Source organism: Channa argus, chromosome 9, assembly GCF_033026475.1.
Source record: "Channa argus isolate prfri chromosome 9, Channa argus male v1.0, whole genome shotgun sequence".
Taxonomy (NCBI): Eukaryota; Metazoa; Chordata; class Actinopteri; order Anabantiformes; family Channidae; genus Channa; species Channa argus.
In genome coordinates this window covers 27,974,710-27,995,704 of record NC_090205.1, presented here as the reverse complement: position 1 = coordinate 27,995,704, position 20,995 = coordinate 27,974,710, and the positions used below count along the sequence as shown (strand labels likewise).

Genomic DNA, 20,995 nt, shown 5'->3' with positions numbered 1-20,995 from the left:
CTTTTTTTCAAAAACACAGCCAAAGACCCACCGCCCACCGGATGAAGTGTTTCTTCATTACAATGCATTTGGTCACCATAAATATTGTCCACGCTGATATGAATCACCATAACTCCGGAAGAGCTCTTAAGCATGCCCCTGACCATGATACGAGGAAATGCTGATTCAGATCATGTGGGGCAACATTTGTTCAAAATATTTTGATCATAAAGGTCTATGGGACAGATGAACAATCTAATCCAGGCTACAGACTGACGATCAATAAAAGATGTTTAGAGATTGAGAACATAAAATTATTAACCAACATTATCCTTTAACACAACTTAACATGTATTTCTGCTGCTGGACATAAGAATGAAATTAGAAACAAAAATGTAAGGAGGATACAGCCAAAGGCTGGAAAAGCATTAAAAGAATTATATAATTATATAATTATATATAGATTATATAATTAAGCAAACTAAAGAAAGATACCTTGTCTCTTAACTATGACTTAGTATCTTGAATCAATTATGGTTCTGTAAATATGAGTACAATCCAGAAACTGCATTAGAATAATCAGGTTATAAGATGTCTTAAGCATCATAGAAATTCTGAGACCAAAATGCAAGCAAGTATGCTAATAAAGTGAGTATTAAAGGCTGTAACCAGCCACTTTTTTTCTCAACCTGACTTTCCACACCAACTGGACACTTTGGGGCATATGAGCATGTAACCCTACCCACAAAGTGGGAGGTCACCTGATCCCCACTCCGAGTAGCAACACTCACCCGCTCAGGTGTCCCCTTTGTACTAAAGAGCAGACACAGCAAAGGGGAGAGGAAATGAAGAATATAGTCATAGATGAAGCACTGCTGAGTGTGGACAATGGGGCAATGATGAAAAGCTTTGTGGACATCAGTACGTTAGGTATAATTTATTAAAACTCAGGAATGCAGCTCACCCAGCCATTTTCTAAAGGACCCCTGGTTGTTTATCCCTTTTCTTCACCTTTTTCCTTTTTCTCTCCCCTGATCCTGTTTCTCTACTCTTTTCGCAGAGCCTGCTGCTAACACTGCTGCTGACACATCAACCTGCATACCAGTAAGTCGACAAAATAAGTTCTGAAACCAGTCACTAATAGAATATCTAAAAACCAGCCAGCTGTGTTATATCTCATTTAATATTTTGAGGTTTAACGGAAACAAGGCAGTTATGGACATTTCCCTGAGGAAATATTGATGTGCACGTTCCATTATTTTCAGGGTTTATATACTGAAATATACTAACAAATCGTGTAAATATTGCTGCAATTAATGATACAATGAAAAGTAAATCCTTTGTATGAATGAGGTAAAACTGAGTATGAGCAGAACTTTTTATCAGAGCTAGCTTTGATTAAATTAGACCATGTTCTTATTTGTGTGTTGTGTTGTATTGTATTGTTATTGTCCCCAGACCCAGAAACCTTAAGTCAGCTGGGGTGCAAGAGGCCCATTGTGCAATAAATGATAACCCTTGAGCAGATGCCACTTTTCAGGGAAATGAAATTATTTTATAGTTTTCTAGAATGTACCTCCATGTTGCCCCCATTTTGATATTTGAGGCAGAGTCACCTGAGCAACCTGACCCCTCCAGGATAGAGGTGATCTCAGTGACAGAGGAAGACCTCCCCATTGTTGAGACCCCTAAAACACTAAACGTCAGCTCTCTGGGAAGCTTTGCAGCTGACCCCCAGTCAGAGAAGGATTCTGCCAAACCTGAAGAACCCAACCCTCCAGCTACACCCAGCACAACCATGCCGATCACCAAGGTGCAGCCCTTTATCCCTGGTGAGACCCTAAGATCTTGAGAGAATGGGACAGCATGAAGCATATAGTCGATATAGTTTTTGGTGCTCAAGGCCAGAATTTGGAATTTAGGATTTTGCTCAGAAGACGCAAATTCTAAACAATGAAAGTTAAAAATCCAAAGTGTTTGTATTATTTAACTACATGTAAATAGGCTAACTGAATGTAGATTTGTTCTATTAGTGTAAGACTTGGGTTGTAAAGGACAAAGCAAACCACAAATTACACTATGGTTTTCTACTTACCTCTATTTTGTGGGTATCTGAAGCTGACACCACCTCTGTGCCAAAGAGCTCCACAAATTACTAAAGCACACGATGTGTATTAATCCACTGCTGAAAATACTCTGATGTGTTCTATTTTCTCAGGTTTGGGTTTGTTGATTAAAATTAATGGCCATGTGTTATTCACGTGATGGTTTCGGCAGGTATTAATGGACTTGGACCATGATAGGAGCAAATGATAAGACACACGAAGCTGAACGTCCCTTTTCTGGTTGTGACTTAAGAAAATAGACTATTGGTTCTGTATAAAGAGGCTCATGGTTTCTTCCTGTTGTAACATTCCTTTGGGGAACACCACGCTATTTAAATTTTATTTAATAGAAAATCAACAATCAAATTTGAACTGTTGGCAGCTCGTATTATTTCTAGACCCAGTAGATGTTCATTAACTTTTTTGTCTCGACAGAGGACGACACGGAAAAAAGCTGGAAGACCAGATTAGTAGCTCATCCTTTCGAGCTGCTAATCGCTTCATGCCTTATCTTGGTGGTCATTCTCACTCTCGGCATCGGTCTTGGAGGTGAGGAGCAGTGTTGTGTGAACATTGTCCATTTTCAATTACCAGAATCACTGAAACATGAGCTGCTTTTGCTCCATCAATATTTGATGTTGTCTTTACCTCTTATCAGAATGTATGACATCAGTACACATTTTCTTCCACTTCCAGCTTGTGATTGATGATCACATATGCCACGTGAAATTAGTCCCAAGAGGGGATAGAAAATAACAGAATAAATAACAAGAAAAAGCCATTATTTTTAAGGGATAGAATGACAATGTTTTAAGTTACTCTTTTAACAATAGTCAGAAGCCAAATGTGATTTTAAATGGTAAATGGCACTTTTCTACATATTGTATCTGAGTTATTCACCCATTTGCACTCACACACTCACACTGATGGGGGAGCTGCTATGCAAGCTGGCCAACACTGTCACTGTGAGATTGGTGGACGACCATGCAACCTGCTGCGCCACCGTCATTAACAAACATCCATTGGTTATAGAGTGTGTAATTAATATTGTTTATTTAAATTGTTTATTTAAATTCCCTTAATTCTTTGGTTTAATTTTAATAAACTATAGAGTATGTGAGCAGCAACATTAGCATTTGTGTAGTGGTAATGTACACAGTGTTACAGAGGTGTCAGCATTTACAGGTAATGAAAAGGTGGATGGATTTTAAAGTAGCGTCATTGTATAAGAATGGCTGATTAGTTAGTGCATACAGAACAATAACAGAACCTGAGAGTTCAAGTTTCACCGTCTTTAATGGAACTGTGTGAAAACTAAAAATAAGAAAAAATGGAAATAATACAAGCTTTTATTAGCTACTAAATAATAAGTTTTACTCTTATCATATTGAGGCGCAGGCTCATCATTGATAGCTGATCATGACTTACTGGAAGATCAAGATTACACATGCTGATATAACTGTAGAGAAACTCACTGGGTAAAATGTCTTTCGCTTTAGTAGAATACATCAGAGTACAACCAAATGCAGCCAATTAAAACTGTATACAGGTAAACTGATATCCAAGCACCTGACTACCTTTAGAACCACAGGTGTGTGGCGTCAGTATAACATACCGTAGAAGCCGAGATCCACAGAGAATAATATTTCAACATGTCAGTAGGTATAGAAAGTGTAACTTGTGTTATTTTGGCCTTTATTGACAAACCTTTACAAAAATAGACTCTTTCATCTTAAAGTCTGAATAGTAATCCAAATGGATCTAACCTAAAACTGACAAAGGGTGGTTACATAAAGATTCACTCCAAGGCAACTGGTTTCCAAAGTCATACAACTGATTAAATGAAGTGAATATGTTTAAAGGATTGTATGAGCCCAGCTTTGTGTGAAAGATCCAATCACTGATGAATAAGTATCCTGGCAAAAGTCAGTTAAAAAGCATGTGGAAAAAGTAGCTTTGTGTTGAACTATGTAAGACCAGACGAGCATATTATTCATAATTTATAGAGAGGAATAAGAACAACCTCAGGTTTCTTTTCAGTGGTGTAGTCAGGCTGACAAAGAGTCATACTAATCATACTGTAGCTCTGTAACTCTCAACAATGACTTAATTCAATGTGTTTCTTTCCATTTTCTGTAACCACTTCTAATGTTTAGGGTCACGGGGTGAGGTGTGGGGGCTGGTCCACCTTGAACGGATCCCCAGTCTATCTCAGGGCCAACACTGTTCGACATATACACAGATAGACTATCGTTTACACTCAAATTCACATCTATGCGCGATTTAGAGTCACCAATCCACCTAATGCATGTCTTTGGACTGTGGGAGGAAACCAGAGTACCCAGAGAAGCAAGCAGACTCCTGTGACCCCCCCTCACGGCTTATGGGAGCTGACTGTGGGAGGCGGCAAACCGGAAGCTAAGGCTAACCCTAACTCACTTAGCTCACTACGCTAATCGGCTAGCGTGCGTGCAACAGGCTGATTGTGTGAGCAAACTTGTCCAAAATGGCAGGCGGAAGGGAGAACACTTGTGCCCCATACACCGCACGACTCCAAGTGCCTCGAGCTGTTTAACAGGAATCAATGACAGGACAGCTGTTGCTTTTTACAGCTACCTGTAGCAACAGAGAGAGAACTGAGCTTTATTTTGATCTCAGCAACAGTGGCCGGTCACCGTGATGGCTACTCCTATACACAGCACATACATCATGTATAACAGAACCAGTACGTCTGAACGCAGCTAATAACACTAATCCTAACACAAATCATGCACATTAAACACTTTAAACACACAGAACTATTAACATGGCTGGAACAGATTTCACCGGGCTCACTGTGCCAGCCCCCAAACTAACCCACTAGCCGGGCCATTACACAGCCCCCCACTAAGAGGGTTCAGTGTCCCCACAACGCTCAGTCACTCCAAAGCCCCACAACAAAGTCTCTTAACTGTCCCGGTAGGCGTCGAACACACGCCGGTCTTTGTATCGGCCCACTCGCCGTGCCAGACTCAGTCCCAAGTCCATCATTGTCCATGCTGGCACTGGGAGTGGCCGACAAAAGACCATCCTCCTGTTGATTCAACGGAATCTGAGACCGAGGATGGTACGGTGCCAGCCCACCCTCTGACCTCGTCCGGCATGCGGACCCGATACACCACCTCGTCCAGGTGGACCACGCAGTGGCTCCATGGAATGTACATGCTCCATCAATCTTTCAAAGGTGGTGGGGGCATTGCACAGTCCAAAAGGCATTACCTTGAACTGCCACAGTCCTTGCCCTATGGTAAAAGCAGTCTTTGGACGTGCCTCTGGTGCCAGCTCCACTTGCCAGTACCCGCTACATAAGTCCAAGGAGCTGAACCAGTAGGACCCAGCAAAATAGTCCAGGGCATCGTCAATGCGGGGCAGTGAGTAGGAGTCTTTTCTGGGTCGTGCGTTTAAGCGCCTATATTCTACAAAGGGGTGCCACTTTCCAGTCTTTTTCCACACCATAACCATTGCGGGTCTCTGTTGCCTCTCCTGCCCGACCTGGGCTGGAGAGCGATGGTCTCTGTGAGGCTGCTGGGGTGTTCCGGTCCTGGCTGTGTGGCTCCCGCGACGTCTAGGGGATACTCTCTAGCAGCGCTCCAGCCTGACCGGAGGGGTATGGTTTCTGTACCGAGGCAGATAGCAGACCCCAGCATGTAGACGCACGCCCCTCAGCGGGTCAGCAGGTCCAGACCAACAATGCACTCATCTCTAATGTCCGCGAGCCAGAACTCATGGCTGATCTGTTGTGCCCCCACCACCAAAGGTAACAGTTTCTTGCCCGGCATAATTGTCTTTTCTCCCGTCACTGTGAGCAGTTCAGTAGTGGTGGGAGTCCAGTCCCTAGCGAGAGGACCAGCGGTCCCTGGCAGTACACCTCGTCGCAATAAGCAGATGGTGGATCCCGTATCCACTAGTGCACTGCAGAGCTGCCCCCCGATGACACAGTCTAAATACAGTCCCAAAGCGGCTCCGCAGCGTCCCACTGTGGGGCAGTTGGCCGACCAAGGAACAGGAACTAGTGGGAGCTGTGGTTATTTTATTGAAGCATCGTGGGGCTGGGATTGGAGGCTGTGCTGGTGCAGGAACAGAAACGAGAACAGGACAGGTGTCAGCCAAGCTGAGCGCACAAACAGGAACTGGTGGGGCAGACTGGAGGATAGCACCTTTGGCATTAGCAGGTTGACAATGAGCTGACCGATACTTTGCTTGATGACTGACGCCCTCAGAGCTAGCCATAAGGGAAGTGGCTGAGCTGGGAGAAAAGCTCAACCTTAAAAAGGGCTTCGCTCAGGCCAAGTCCAAATGCCGCTTCCAAAAGAAAGGCAACACGTTTACAAATTTCAAACTTGCCAGAAACATGTCCTTTGAGTCATGGAACTCCCTTTAAGTAAAGGGGAGGCTGCCTGCGACCCCTGGAACTGACTGAAGCCAAACCAGGACAGGTCCAGGAACAGATCGGCAGCTGCCCGCCCCAGGCAGAGGCACAGGGACTGACTAAGTGGCCTGGACTGGCAAACAACAAGCAGGTCACAAGTTCAGAGATTTGTCTGCGGTTTGGATTTCTTATTACATTGGGTACCAAGAGCACAAGGATAAATAGGTAGGCGAGAACCTTCTAACTTATTCAAAACATCCTGGTGATCATCCATCTGTGGACTTAAACTTAAAAAGCCTGTAAAAGCCTCTCTGGCATCCATTGCGGCTAAACTCTTGCATGTCACCGGTTCCTACTTTGGCCAGTTCGTACTGTGAAGGGTTTGTGTAATATTAAGGACCTAAATGAGGTAACGGTGAGAGGAGGGGTTATAGTAAAAGAGGTTTTATTAATAAATCAAAAACTGCAGAGGGCAAACAAACACTCACTCCAAAGAGAGGACAGGAGAACACACTGACATGTGGAAAACAGACTACGCAAAACTGTGAAATAGAACTTAATAGTAAATGATGAACAATACAACAAAACACACTCATAACCAAATTCATAACCAAAATAAATGCCTAACTAAGATAGACAGGGATAAATTAAGGACCAAACCTGAGATCGAAAAACAAGGAAAGAACCAGAATACAATGAATGAGAGGCAGGTACAACAGGTACAAACGAGTCCTTAGGTTCAATGTCCTTCACAATCAAAATTAGAGGGCTCACTGTCCAGGTGCATAAAGATACTGAACCAGTGAACAAGGCAAAAATGAACTGGCAGCAGACTGTAGGGAGAGCTGTGTTTAAATACATAGGGGAACAGGTGAAACTAATCAAGACTAACGAGACGGGTAAAGAAACTGAAAAGACTAAAGGACCATCCACTTGTTTAATTGCAGCAGTGTGACATGCATACACACATCACTAAACTACACTTTAATTCCTTCCTTTTTTTGGTCTATAAATACTGTATTATAAAAACTGTATTTTTTGTATCTCCACCAGTAATTTACATTTGAATCTGCATTTTTTTGCCTCTCTCTTTCTGTGTGTGTGTGTGTGTGTGTGTGTGTGTGTGTGTGTGTGTGTGTGTGTGTGTGTGTGTCAACAGTGGGACTTGGATGTGTGGGGAACTTTCGTTGTGGCTCATCTTCACAGTGTATCAGCTTCTCTGCTCGATGTGATGGAAAGGTGCAATGTCACAATGGAGAGGATGAGCTTGGCTGTGGTGAGACAAACATGCACCCATGAAAGCACAGGAGAAGAAATGCATGAGTTGATCTACTTAAAAGCAATTGGCAGTTTAGAAAATATTTGACATATTATAAGGTTTAAGATCAAATAATATGAGACAAAAACTCAAAGGTTCAGCCTTGATTTAATGGTATTTGCACCAATAGACATTACATAACATATACATAACCATTACTAGAACAGATAGTATCAGAAGTAAATCAAAGTTAGTATTTGGTTGCAAATCCCTTGTTTGCATTAACTGCACCAAATTGTTACTTTAATCTTCTGATTTGCTTTTCCTGGGTTTTACTGCAGCCTCCTTTAGTTCTTACTTTATTTTGGTGGGATTCTCCCTTTAATCTCTTCTTCTGCAGGTAAAATTCATGCTCAGTTAGGGTACAAGTCTAGTGACTTATCTAATCAAAGGGCGGCGACATACCAAGCCGACCACAAAGGACTAGTGCCAATAAAGTCCAGTGGCTACATAAGCTCATGTTGCCTTTGTCTGGGCCATCAAGTGCTAGTAGAACAAAGTGCAGAGACAAGAGCGACAACATTCTGTACTTGTATGAAAGGAAGAGAAAGCCAATGACCTGGGAATATGGACATATCGCGGATATACTGTACAAAGCAGAATTAGCCTACCATTTCCACGCCACTCTGGCTCACTACAGACAGTTAATAACTACTTCTAATCAAGGATATATCTGATTGTCTTTCCTCACAATTATTTTTGAGGTTTTTCTCCGTAAATGTTGCAAACAAAATGCTTCTGAACACAGTGCATGCACAAGCTGCAATGCTACCCCCACCATGCTTTACAGCTGAGCTTGTATGAGCATATGCTCATATTTTATTGGCTTTGCTTATGTGGTGCCTTTGGCTGTTTTCCCTTTGTTTTATAACCAAAATCAACAACGTTTTGTCATTGACAGCTCATTGGCTTTCATGTTGATGTTTCATGTTGTTCATTGATCCGTTTTAACAACAAATACACAAAAGATTAAGATAACTACAAAATGTAGTCATATATAACTATTAATTGCTGGAACAGTCAATCTCACAGGAAACACCCCAGCAATGAGAAACCCAAATGTCTTCAGTGTACAACAAAAACAAATTAATATGACACATGAATAAGGTCTTTATTAGAATAAAAACAAATACAGAATACAAGCTCCTTATTTTAAAAGCTAGCCAATAAGTATATCATTAAGTATATCTTAATGGCCTTTACAACCAGGCCATTAATATATACTTGTTAAAAGCCCTTTCCGTTCTTAATAGTACAAAATTTGCTGTTTGTGTTTCCCTGCTTGAGATGTAATAAAAGGTACTAACAAAATAAAGGAAGTTGGACTAAAATTGAAGACAATGTGAAAAACTTGAAACGTTGAGGCCTTGTATTGACTTCAGATGAACATCTGAATGTTTCTATATCAATAGAGGAATCTATCAAAGACCTGTAAAAAACAAATACATTGTTATAGAAAGTAAGACGTCTTTCAGCCTTGATAATACAGACTTTTTTAGTGATTACCTGTATCTGTGACTATTACAGCTGTGTTTGTGCTGAAACAAAACACCATGCATGAGGAGTAAAGATTGTTTAAAAGGTGTTAAAGGTAAAGACAAACATGAATCAGCAAAAATAGACTCCAGAAAGCTAAAATATAAGGCTTTAAAAAACGATAAAATCATCCAAATCAAAATTAGGGCTAAAACAATCCAGTATAGTGCCAGTATAGTGATACTTAAATTGAAAAAAGGGGTTTATTTTTATGGTTTAGTTAAAGGTTGTTGTTTTTTTTTACTTCTGTTAAAACAGAGATGTAGTTGCGAGGAGTGAAATCTATATAAAAACTGAGGAATTAAAAAAAAAACTCCAATTCCAAAAACTGGAATTGATAAACTTATAAAATATTCAAAACTAAGGCTCAAATCCGATCAATAATAACCTTTTATTTTACCTTTAAAGTTGATTGTTTTAGTAATAGCACAAACATATGACTTTATTATCACACGCATGGGTCAGTGAGAAGAAACTGTCACTGTCTTTTCAGAGTTTAACTGAAGAAAACCAGCTGTCCAGTCTTTGTGTCTGGTTTACAATTAGAAGAATCTCAGTAGAACAATGATCAGGACTTGTAGACTTGCATGTAACTGGAAAGACTTTAGATATCAATCAATCTAGGGGTGGTAATTCAGCAAATACCAGTAGGGGTCAGCAGGCCTCTGGTGGCTTAGAGATACACCACTGGGTTGTGATACGGAAAGCTGTGGGTTTGAATCCCACCCCACCAGGTGTGGACCCACCCATCCACCAAGGGCGACCCCCCCTGCCAAACACAGAAATGGGATGGTTGCGACATCTGACATAAAAACACAGGCCAAATCAACATACGGAACACTTTCTGCTGTGTCCCCTGAAGGGACAAGCCAAAAGCTGTTGACCTTTGAGTAGGGAGCAGCAACATGCTGTATATAGATGTTCAGATAATTCTGACAGTGTAGTGATGTTACAGTATCAACATATTTCATATATCTACAAACTGTTACAACTGTAAAGTGTTACACATTTCATGTTATTGTTCAGCCACTATGTAACTTTCCATTTGTGGGTCTGTCATCTTTGTTCATGTCTCTCTCTCACTGTCTGTCTCTGTTTTGTGTTTGTCTCTTTGTCTCTACATTTTTATGTCTGTCTGTGTGTGTGTCAGTGCGTCTGAGTGGAAGGAGCTCGGTGCTACAGGTCCAGAAAGCGGGAGTATGGAGGACTGTCTGCTCAGAGGACTGGAACAACTGGCTGGGCATGTCTGCCTGCAAGCAGCTGGGATACCCAAGGTCTCGGCTGCAAATCAAATCTCATATTTGTCCCGTTTTGATTTGTTGCAGTATCCACAGGATTTGTGTCTCTGTTGCCCTTTTCATGCCGCTTGTTGATCTGTTTGTTTACAGTAACATGTTTTCCACAAACCTTTTTAATATTAGCTACAACATGCAATGTACATGTTTGTCCTGCATGGAAAATATGGATATTTTCAGGCTTTTGGATGTGTACACAAATGTCTTTGGCATTCTGCAGCATACAGTACAGCATGTGGTGTCAAGTGACAGCAATACTTCACAAGAGCTTGTATACTGCTGAATGAAGTGAAAAAATATGTAGCTTTGTGAAAGTCAATGCAGCAAACCCATACAGTTAAGACTCAGCTGGCTGTTCCACCTGCAATGCCAAACCAAGTTCTTCCTTCTAAGTGAGGAATTTGATGATAACTTCAGAGGGTCACTGAGATTCTCTCGTGTCTGATCCCTCAGTGCCCAGGAACTAACCCTTACCCCAAGACCTATCTCTATCATTTTTTAATTCATGACAGCCCTAATCGGGCTGGTTTCCCAAATCTACTGATGCTACTCTTTGGTGTTCAAGAGACATAGCATCTCATTCTCTGTTGCTGAGACACTGCTTTACATAAACCAATCACTGCTCCATTTAGATGTGTTTTTGATATATTTTATCAATTTCACAACATTTGACATATCAACCAAATTGGAATTTTAGGAAACAAACCAGAAAATTGAACCTAAGTAATTGCTCTGATCTTTGACTTATAACTAAACTTTAGGGATATGTAGGGTACGTCACCAAATCTGCTTTTTATCACTGATTAATATTGTTCAATTATGGTCTGTGAGTGTGTGTGGTTGTGTGAGAGACTGACCAATTTTATCCATGGACTGTTGTAATGTTTTTTATGTTTTGTCTCTGTGTCTGCCAGGTATGTGGAGTCATTCTTCGTCTCTCTGGCCTCCATTGAGCAGGACCTTCAGTACAACTTGGTGTCCATTAACCAAAGCCAGCCACAGATCATTAAACTCCAGAATGCCACAGTCTTTAGGTACAAATTGCAGCACCATTTGAATAAATGTTGCCTTTGAAATAAGGGTAGTCAGGTCTTTTCTACATTAGATTGGTGTTCCACAGAAGAACAACATTGCTTTACTAGGACAGTAGCTAAAGGTCTATTTCACTGACCCGAAATAATTTGACCAGTTAAGATGATCTTTAATATTCTGATATGTAGGAATGTCTCCATGTTGTGGATATTACAACACCAGTGGTGCTAAACAAGTGAAACAACAGTGGTTCCTTATGAATAGAAGTCCCATATTTACTGTATCTAGATACAGTAAATACTGTAAGTGAATACTTAATTACTATACTTCACACCTTTTTGTCAAATCTATTCATTGGGATTGAAGAATGGAACTGAACTTCAGTAACTATTGGAGAAAGTATAAGAAAAATAACCTCCTACTATTGATCTCTGTATTGTGTGGTGCATTTCCTGATCTGTGAAGCACTAGACATTAACATCATATGTTGTAGTACTTCTCTATATTTACTGCGTGTCTCTGTCACCTCCACCTCCTGTCACCACAGTAAGACTCTGTGCAGCTCAGGGAAAGTGACAACTCTGAAATGTCTGGGTGAGAAAATATTCAGTGGTGTTTGTTCTTGTCATCACTGTGTATTCTACAAGGTTTTAACATCTCTAGACCAGAAGAGTCCAGAAGAGCTCGTGTGCTCATGCCCGACTATACACTCCTGCATGGCATGAAAATGTGTGTATTTCTTCTGTGTTTGTCAGCTCTGATAACTAGCTTGATCTGGAACCTGAGTGTGTGCATGAGTGTGTTTATGGCCTGTGTGTAGTTGTGCTTGCATAGGTTTCAATTTTCTAATATGTGCAAACTTTAAAGGGTTTTCCATAAACAAGATATGAGAACTCATGTCATATCATAATTTAAATTCATTACAGAAAAATCTCATTTGCAGTCCAGTGATGTGATAAATCTCAGTGGAACACAACCCAGACGTTCTGATGTCATGAGAAAGTCTGTGCCCATGTTGAGATGGGTTCCCCTTCTTTCCAAGTGTGCTCTTATCACCCCCATTGTGCTTACAGATGTAGCCAATTACAGTGTCAGTCTCTGTCGCATTAATTCATCGCTCTTACGGCCAGGATCAAGTTAGGTTCTGGTTGACATAGCTAAAAGGAACACTTTGGCTCTGTACAATGTATAAATGATGAACCGCAGTCCAATAAAAGACACATTGGGTTGTATCCACTGTTGTTATTAGGGACTAAATTCATTCATTCAAATGCAATATCTTAGCTCTGCACTGAATCCTTCATTACACTGGCAAATTTAAGTTTGCAGTGTTTTTTCCAGAAATGCCCATTTTCTTTAGGTTGGCTTGTAAAAACCTCTATACTACTACTCTGCTCTAGAAAAGGAAACCGTCATTCCAGGTTTTCCAGGCTAGTATCATCAGACAATGAATGACGGTCAGAACAGTATCAACCTAGTTTATGTAACTTGTAATAGACATTATAGAAGTCCTGCTTTTTGACTCTTGTCTTGTGTCTGTCCCCAGAGTGTGGTTCCAGGCCTTTGTACACCACTCGTATTGTTGGAGGAAATCTTTCAAAACCAGGTCAATTTCCCTGGCAGGTCAGTCTCCACTTCAACAATGAACATGTGTGTGGAGGATCCATCATAACATCAAGCTGGATCCTAACTGCAGCACACTGTGTATATGAGTGAGTGACTTCATTAATCGCTTGACACTTTGATGTCTCCCATACTGGAGGAGTTGCAAATTTCTCCAGACCTTAGTCTATGGTCATGACCTTCGGTGATTCATTCTGTTTTGCAGTTTATTGTGTCCCAAGCATTTCTTCAGACTTAAACAATGTTTGTGTTGCCACCCATAAGATATAACACAGTGTATCATAATCTGTGTGGAATGTGTAGCAAAATACTATACCTTGAAATACATTTATCTATGCAGTAGATTGGTAATTATTCTGCATATATATAGAAGAGATTTTTTGAGATCATCAAAAGAAAAGCAGCCCTGACAAGTCCACTGAACCACATACTGAGTGACCACAGGAAAGACATTTAAAAACTTGGAATACAGATTAGCTTCTATCAAAATAAGTTAAACTTTGTTTGTGTTTCAGTGAGGACCATCAAAAAGTGCCCCCCCCCCCTTCTGCAGTGTAGTGTCAACCTTTTTAATTGGTTTATCCAACAATACGTTCATTTTATATTGCTGGTCCAGGTCCAGGTCATTTTCTTTTATTAATTACATTTTATTGCTTATTATTTTTATATGCTACTGGGGAATACTGAAATGTGGTATAATAAATTATTCTACATTTTATTGTACTGACTTACTGTAAAAATGTGACTGGTTGTCATAAAGAGATGTTAATAGGGCTTAAATTGGTAGAACCTAATCAAAAATCAATGTCACAAGATGGTTACTGGTCAACCAATCATTTTATATCTACTGAGTATGTTTTTTTATAACACATGAGATCAGAAACAGGGTCACTCTCTTCCCTCAGTTCCTCAATAAAAGTTACTTTCTGCACGTTTGTGACGAGGCTTAAAGAGGAAAGTCTTATTGTCATATTCATTCAAGATTAAAACAACTTAAATAATCACAGAGATAGATAAGTTTGCCTTATTACAGTTGCTCTCTGCTCCAATGAAAGAAAAGAACCACATCAACACAAGCTTAAAAAACTTCTGTTAACAGTATACTGATAAAACTTTTCAGGTGACAGATGAAAGAACAGCACCCTTGTGAATTGTTTTTTTAAAGGGGCAGTGGCAGCTGCCAGGAGTGAATCTGGTTGGGTCAAGGGAAAAAGCAGGACTCACCCCTGTGGTGCCCTTGAGTAAGGCTGATGAGTTGGTCAGACTGTGGTTGTATTGAGCAGCTTCCATGTGTGAATGTTATCAGGATGTCCTCGCAAAAGAGGCCCAGCCTCTCGGTGAAACTCTTCTAAAGTGAAATCCCTCTTCCTGTTTGCTTGCTGCCTACAGCTGCTACATGGACACAAACACAGCTGAGAGCACAAACATCCATTCGTGCTTAATTAAAGCTGCAAGGACTAGAGTCAGATTTCTCTAAAGTCACACTTTAACACAGCAGTGTGACAGACTTTGGCCATTTCACTCTGCCCTCACCGTACAGTATAATGACATTATGATTCTGACTGACTGTCTGTCATCAGGTTTGCAGACCCCTCCATGTGGACGGTCCTCGTGGGGCTGACAGATCAGCCGGTCCATGGTGCCCAGTATCTGTCTGTGCAGAAAATCATAAACCACTTTCGCTACCGACCCAAAGGACTAGACTATGACATTGCACTAATGAAATTGGCCACATCACTTGTTTTTAATGGTAAGGGTGTGTTTTTTAATTACTCTGCAGATTCTTTCCTGCAAACATTGTAAACATATTTGTAATACACATATATTTGTAATGCACAGCTGCAGATTTGTTCTCCTGCATCTCAGTATTTTAAGTATCAGATGCAGTAGAAGTGAGCGGAGGTTCCTGGATCTTGGGAAGAAAGTCAAAGAACAGAGTTTGCCCCTGAACTGTGCTGCATCCAAATAAACATATGCCCTACATTCGAACAACACAGTACGCTGTGTTGGAGGTGATGTGTTTTATTATGTACCCATGAAATATTCGGCTGTTCCCTTTCAGGGGTCACCACAGCAAATCCGCTGCCTCCATCTAACCCAACCCTCTGCACCCTCTTCTCTCCTACCAACTAACTTAATTTCCACTCTTACTACATCCATTACTCTCCTAAAGAGGAGATTTATGGATGTAGGAAGAGAGGAGATGAAGGTAGTTGTGCATGTTATAAAGTGATTCACGAGTAATGTGTGAATTGTGATTGGCCAAAGACCACCCTGGATGACTTTACGTTGATTTGCAGATCAACTTCAACCTGATCTAATGTTTTTTCAACACAAAGTTGCAAACAAGGTAAATGGTAAATGGTCTGCACGTACAGCGCTTTTCTACCTATTGGCACTCAAAGCACTGCTCATTCACCCATTCACACTTCCAATCACACACACACACACACACACACACACACACACACACCGATAAGGGGAGCTGCTATGCAGTGTCTTGCTTCAACATGTGGCCAAAGGAGCGGTCGATCGAACCAGCAACTGGGGGATTGGTGGACGACCGCTCTACCTTCCTATGTCACAGTGAAACTGTTCCAAGTTAAACAATCTCATAACCCTTGAGTTGCACTTGAGTATGTGCGGTACTTGAATGCAGAGCCAATACAATGTTACAATGTTGATTATAGCCACTAATTCATGTTACACAGCTAGGATCCCTCTCATCCACAGACACATTAAGATTTTCCAAAAACTGCAGTTTTACTTCTGGAGATATAAATGGGGGTCAATCATCACAGTGACATCTTCTCATCATAGAGCAAAACAGCAGTGTGCCCCATACCTTGTCTGGGGTTCTCAGCGTAGTTATCAGCTATCATATATACTTTTGTTTAATTTGATTTGTTGGAAAATAATTTATCAAATTTGTGTTTATTATAAGAGCTGTTACCGGCTTGAGCAACTTGCTAGGACATACACTACTCACAAAAAGTTAGGGATATTCAACTTTTGGAAATTTTAAAAATGTAAAAAGTACGCGCACCGTGATATTATGTAATGATCTTGTTTATTGAAGCTTTCTTCAGTAACAAAAGTTTTTTTTTAACATAAAAGCTTAAATACCAGTGACATCCCTACGGTTAACTACACTGATACTCTTGTCTCAAGGTCTGCACCTGAACTCTGCTGTAGCCGGATCACCTGTACAAACGTGCCCTTCTTATTATTGTTGCTACCACTCCTTTTCTTCTCAATTATTATTATTAATATATTTCCCCCTTTTTCTTGTAATTGTGTGTTTTATTTATCCCATTTTTGGTTAACATTACTTTGTTCCAAGTTCAACCCAAACACTGCAGGCCAGCTGCATAGCAGAGTGTCATTGGTTGGATGTGAAACAGTGTAAAGTGCTTTAGGAACCAATAAGGTAGGAAAGTGCTATACATGTGCAGACCATTCAACATTTACACACCTTGTTACCCACAGTGTGTGTGACACTCTCGGAGATGTAGTCTGTTATGTGTCTCCTGTGTAGACCTTGTGCAGCCCATTTGTCTGCCTAATCACCGGGAGGAGTTTCAGGAGGGAACCATATGCTGGATCTCTGGATGGGGGGCAACGGAGGACGAGGGTGAGTCTGAACATGGAAAAAAGCATCTGTTATGTCACCAGCAACAACGCCACATGACCTGGCTCTAATATAAAGACTTCTTCACTTGCATATGTGTAGTTCTGTGACACTTTACATGCTGACTTGGTCCTTCCAGGCCAGCCTAGTGAAGTTCTGCGCTCGGCCATAGTACCACTCATCTCCACCAAGACCTGCAACAAGCCAGAGGTTTACCAAGGTCTCATCTCCTCATGGATGATCTGTGCTGGGTACTTGGAGGGAGGAACAGATTCCTGTCAGGTACAGCTGGCATCTTTTAGCATTCATCACAATGATTCACTGGAATGTATTGGCATCTGCAGTAGTCTGCATTTGAGTTGGAATCAGTAGAAATATCATAACTGTTTTTATTAAGTCAATAGTATAAAGAAACGATCGTGGGCTTGAGGCTTATATAATAATCTGTCAGAAAAACATGCTGGGTTGAGTTCAAGCTTGGAGCTTCTGGATTTCATTCAGGACATTTTTTCTGATTTGCATGTGCCCTGCAGAATAGAAACACTTAATTCAAATTACATTTTTTTGTTCTCAAACAGAAACATTGCATTTTAATTATACCATTAAGGCCATAAAGAGCCACTCTTTCCAAGGTCTAAAATGTTTTGCTGTGTGGGTAATGTTTGTTCACATCAAAGAAATGAAATGATATATTGTCATATTGCACTGTATTTTGAACATGGTCAGTTTTCACGCATTGATCGAACTGTAATAAATCACTATGACTATAACTGTGCTAATATTCTCTTCTGTGAGGGATTTTGATTTGGTTTGTGAGTTGAGGGGTCTTTCCTGTTGTGTTTGACCTGCATGTGTGTTCCATCAGGGGGACAGTGGGGGTCCTCTGGCCTGTGAGGTCTCATCTGTGTGGAAGGTGGTTGGAGCGACCAGCTGGGGAATTGGTTGTGCAATGAAGAACAAGCCGGGTGTTTACACCTGCATCACCGAGTCACTCAGCTGGATCCGCCAACAGATGGAGGTCAGTAAATCACAAACTGTGTCCTATTTCAGATCCAGCCTCTTTACAATAGTTTTATTTTATTTATAATGAAACAAATCTCAAAGTGCTACAAGCAAGATGCAAAAAGCAGTATAAAAGTATTTACAATAACAACACTATAATAGAGTTGGTAAGGTCTACAGACCACGGGGTCAGTGGTTCGATGCCCGGTCTTGGCTATATGTCAAAGTGTCTCTGGGCAACACACTGAATCCCTAACAGCCCATTCCCCTCCCCAGCTGTGCAGTGCCAGTCCAAGCCCGGTAGAAATTGGGGAGGGTTGCGTCAGGAAGGGCATCCAGCAAAAAAACTGTGCCATATCAACAAGCGGAAAATGATGCGCTGGGGTGACCCTGAGCTCACGGGATAAGCCGAAAGGACAAAAAAATTAAAATATAGAATTATCTAAAAACATTAGAAAGCAGTGTAGCTAAGCTATGTGTTCCTAAAACTTTTTTAAAAAGTATCCACTGTGTATTGAGCTGTAAGGTAGACTGGCGGGGCATTCCACAGACAGGGAGCAGCAGCCTCAAATGCCCTATCCTCCATTGTTTTTGAATTTGCAGAGTAAGGAGCACTTTGAGGTAAGTGGGGGCATCGCCATACAGAGAGAGATGAGTGTGAAGGAGGAGTCTGTACTTTATATGGAGGTGAATAAGGAGCCAGTGGATTGTGCAGAGGATAGAGGTGATGTGCTCATATTTCCAAACTCTCAACAGGATCCAGGCAGCACCGTTTTTTACTGATTGGAGTTTTTGAAGGTTCCTGCCACGTATCCCGATGAAGAGCACGTTACAGTAGTCCAGCCTGGAGGAGACAAAGGGATGGATGAGTGATTAATATGACTGTGAAAGGTTAGCTGGTAATCAAATTTGACCTCTAAGTGGGTAACCGAGGGGTAGAAGGAATGTTGTGTCCAGAAAATGATGTGGAGATGATGGTGGAAGAGTGGAGCTGTTGAGGGGTGCCAACCTGGATGGCTCCTGTTTCAGAGCTGTAGGGCATTTTGACTCATCCATGCCTCTATCTCCTCCAAGCAGGAGGTGAGGTATGTGGCTATGGCAGAGGGGGTGGAGGACAGATGACCTTGATGTATAACTGTGTGTCATCAGCATAGCAATGGAATAATAGGGTAATAATATTCCATGCCTGCTGATGATATGACTGAGGGGGAGCCCATAGATGATGAAGAGAGTTGGACCTGGGGAACCCCACAGGTAGCATTGTGGGTCCAATATAGCATTTCCCAGAACTACAAACTCAGTCCTTCCTGTGAGATATGAGCAGAACTGGAGGAGAGCGGTGTCAGAGTCCAATGTAATGCTGAAGATGGTGAAGTAGGATGTGATGATCTACAGGGTTGAATGCAGCAGTGAGGTCGAGATGGATAAGAAGAAATGGGGTGCAAGAGTCAGAGGCCATAAATAAGTCACTGGTGACTCTGATAAGAGCTGTTTCAGTGCTATGCAATGGTCGGAAACCGGATTAGGATTTTCATAAAGACTGTATAATTTGAGGCGGTTGTGGAGGTGGCCGGAGAGTACTTTTTCTAAAACCTTGGTAATGAACGGGAGGTTGCAGATGGGCCTGTAATTTGACAGGACTTCAGGATCTAAGTTGTGGCCTAATGAGGGCTGTTTTTAGGGATGATGGGACATACCCCATCTGTAGGGATAGATTTATGATTTTTGTTATTAGAGGACTAATGGGACAAGTTTTTAGCAGGGGGGAGGGGAAGGGGTCCCGGGCACAGGTGGATGGTTTTGATCTACAAATGATGTTCTCAACATCCTGAGGAAGTGAGGAGTGAGGAAGAAGTGCGATAGGTATAGTGAGATGACCTCAGCAGGGTTTTCATTTACTGGAATGGGAATGTTTGAGGATGAAAGAGAGAGACAGATATTGTCTGTTTTGGATGTAAAGAAACAATCAAACTATTGCAGTGAACTACTGTGTATATATTCTATGTGGTTTAAGAAGGTGGTTGATGGTAGAGAAGAGTTTTTTAGAGTTTAGAGCTACAGCTGATGAGTTTCAAGTAGCATTCTGATCTGGCCGTGCTTTTAAATATGCCTTTTGATGGTCCTGCTAAACAAATTCATGCACGGGTCAAGAGCTTTAAAAGTCCACTACAGGACTCGACCAGCTCTTTTCTTCTGCCTAGGTTCCTCTCTTAATCAAGGGGCGGAGCGTAAAGGGTAAATGGTCTGCACTTATATAGCATTTGTGGATGGTGGGTAAATTGGTGTGAGTCATGTGTTTCAGAAATGAATGTTTTTTTGGAAAATGGTTTTGGAAAGCGATAAATAAGTACTATTGTTGTGGAAAGTGGATATTTACACATAAAAACCAGACTTCCAAAAGTGCAGAAATTAGGGCTAGACAAAGGATATTTGTATGTTGCTATGGTGTATAGTGGAAAAGCCACCACCAAGGCCAGTTGTATGGGCCTTATCCACATAGCAGTACCCAGAGCCACTTCTCTAGGCTATCGGAACCAGGACATTTGGCCAGACAAGTGCAAAAAGTTGCGATAAAAACAGAAGATAGTTTTTTGGTCGATACACAAATCTGTCGATACACAAACCAAGTACAACATCACCATGAGTTTATAATTCATTCATTAGGAGTTCAGATAATATAATCTGTAGGAGCTAGGGAAAAGCAGGTTGCCCACAGTGTTAAAATATATTCTACATTTTAAGGAAAAGGTTGTTGGTGACTTATGCATAATTTTGGTAATATATTGACTAAATTGAAGATACTTTGTTTCATTCTCCTTTAAAACGTTACATCTTAGAACAATTCTTTATTACTGCATATGGGTAAATCATTACCTTTGTGTCCTGTGTGTCAATCCTGTCTTTCAGAAAGAAGAAGCTCAAAATTCTCCCACTGTGACCACAGACAACTGAATCATCTACAGTCCTTTCTCACTGGATTCTGTGGGAATGTTACAAAAAAAAAAAAACCCCATAAAACCGTACCACATCAGAATAGCAGAGCTTTCGAATTAGGAGGCTGAAGAA

The 20,995-nt window shown here is 41.1% G+C and overlaps 1 protein-coding gene across 1 annotated transcript; it reads left to right on the top strand.

Annotated features, from left to right (window-relative positions):
- Positions 1-824: 824 nt before the first annotated feature.
- Positions 825-20,987, top strand: tmprss3a (transmembrane serine protease 3a). The gene is made up of 14 exons (XM_067517138.1): positions 825-900; positions 1,040-1,083; positions 1,586-1,811; positions 2,520-2,633; positions 7,652-7,768; positions 10,497-10,620; positions 11,556-11,675; positions 12,221-12,267; positions 13,220-13,385; positions 14,877-15,046; positions 16,835-16,930; positions 17,067-17,209; positions 17,793-17,945; positions 20,837-20,987. Exons 1-14 carry the CDS (start codon positions 825-827, stop codon positions 20,879-20,881), a joined length of 1,641 nt encoding a protein of 546 aa, XP_067373239.1. The 3' UTR covers positions 20,882-20,987.
- Positions 20,988-20,995: the final 8 nt, after the last annotated feature.

Excerpts from the sequence above, each read along its gene's own strand:
- tmprss3a (XM_067517138.1), top strand. The coding sequence starts at position 825 with ATGAAGAATATAGTCATAGATGAAGCACTGCTGAGTGTGGACAATGGG. Across the intron at positions 16,931-17,066 it reads GGGGGCAACGGAGGACGAGG|GCCAGCCTAGTGAAGTTCTG; the intron begins GTGAGTCTGAAC and ends TGGTCCTTCCAG. Across the intron at positions 17,946-20,836 it reads GGATCCGCCAACAGATGGAG|AAAGAAGAAGCTCAAAATTC; the intron begins GTCAGTAAATCA and ends CCTGTCTTTCAG.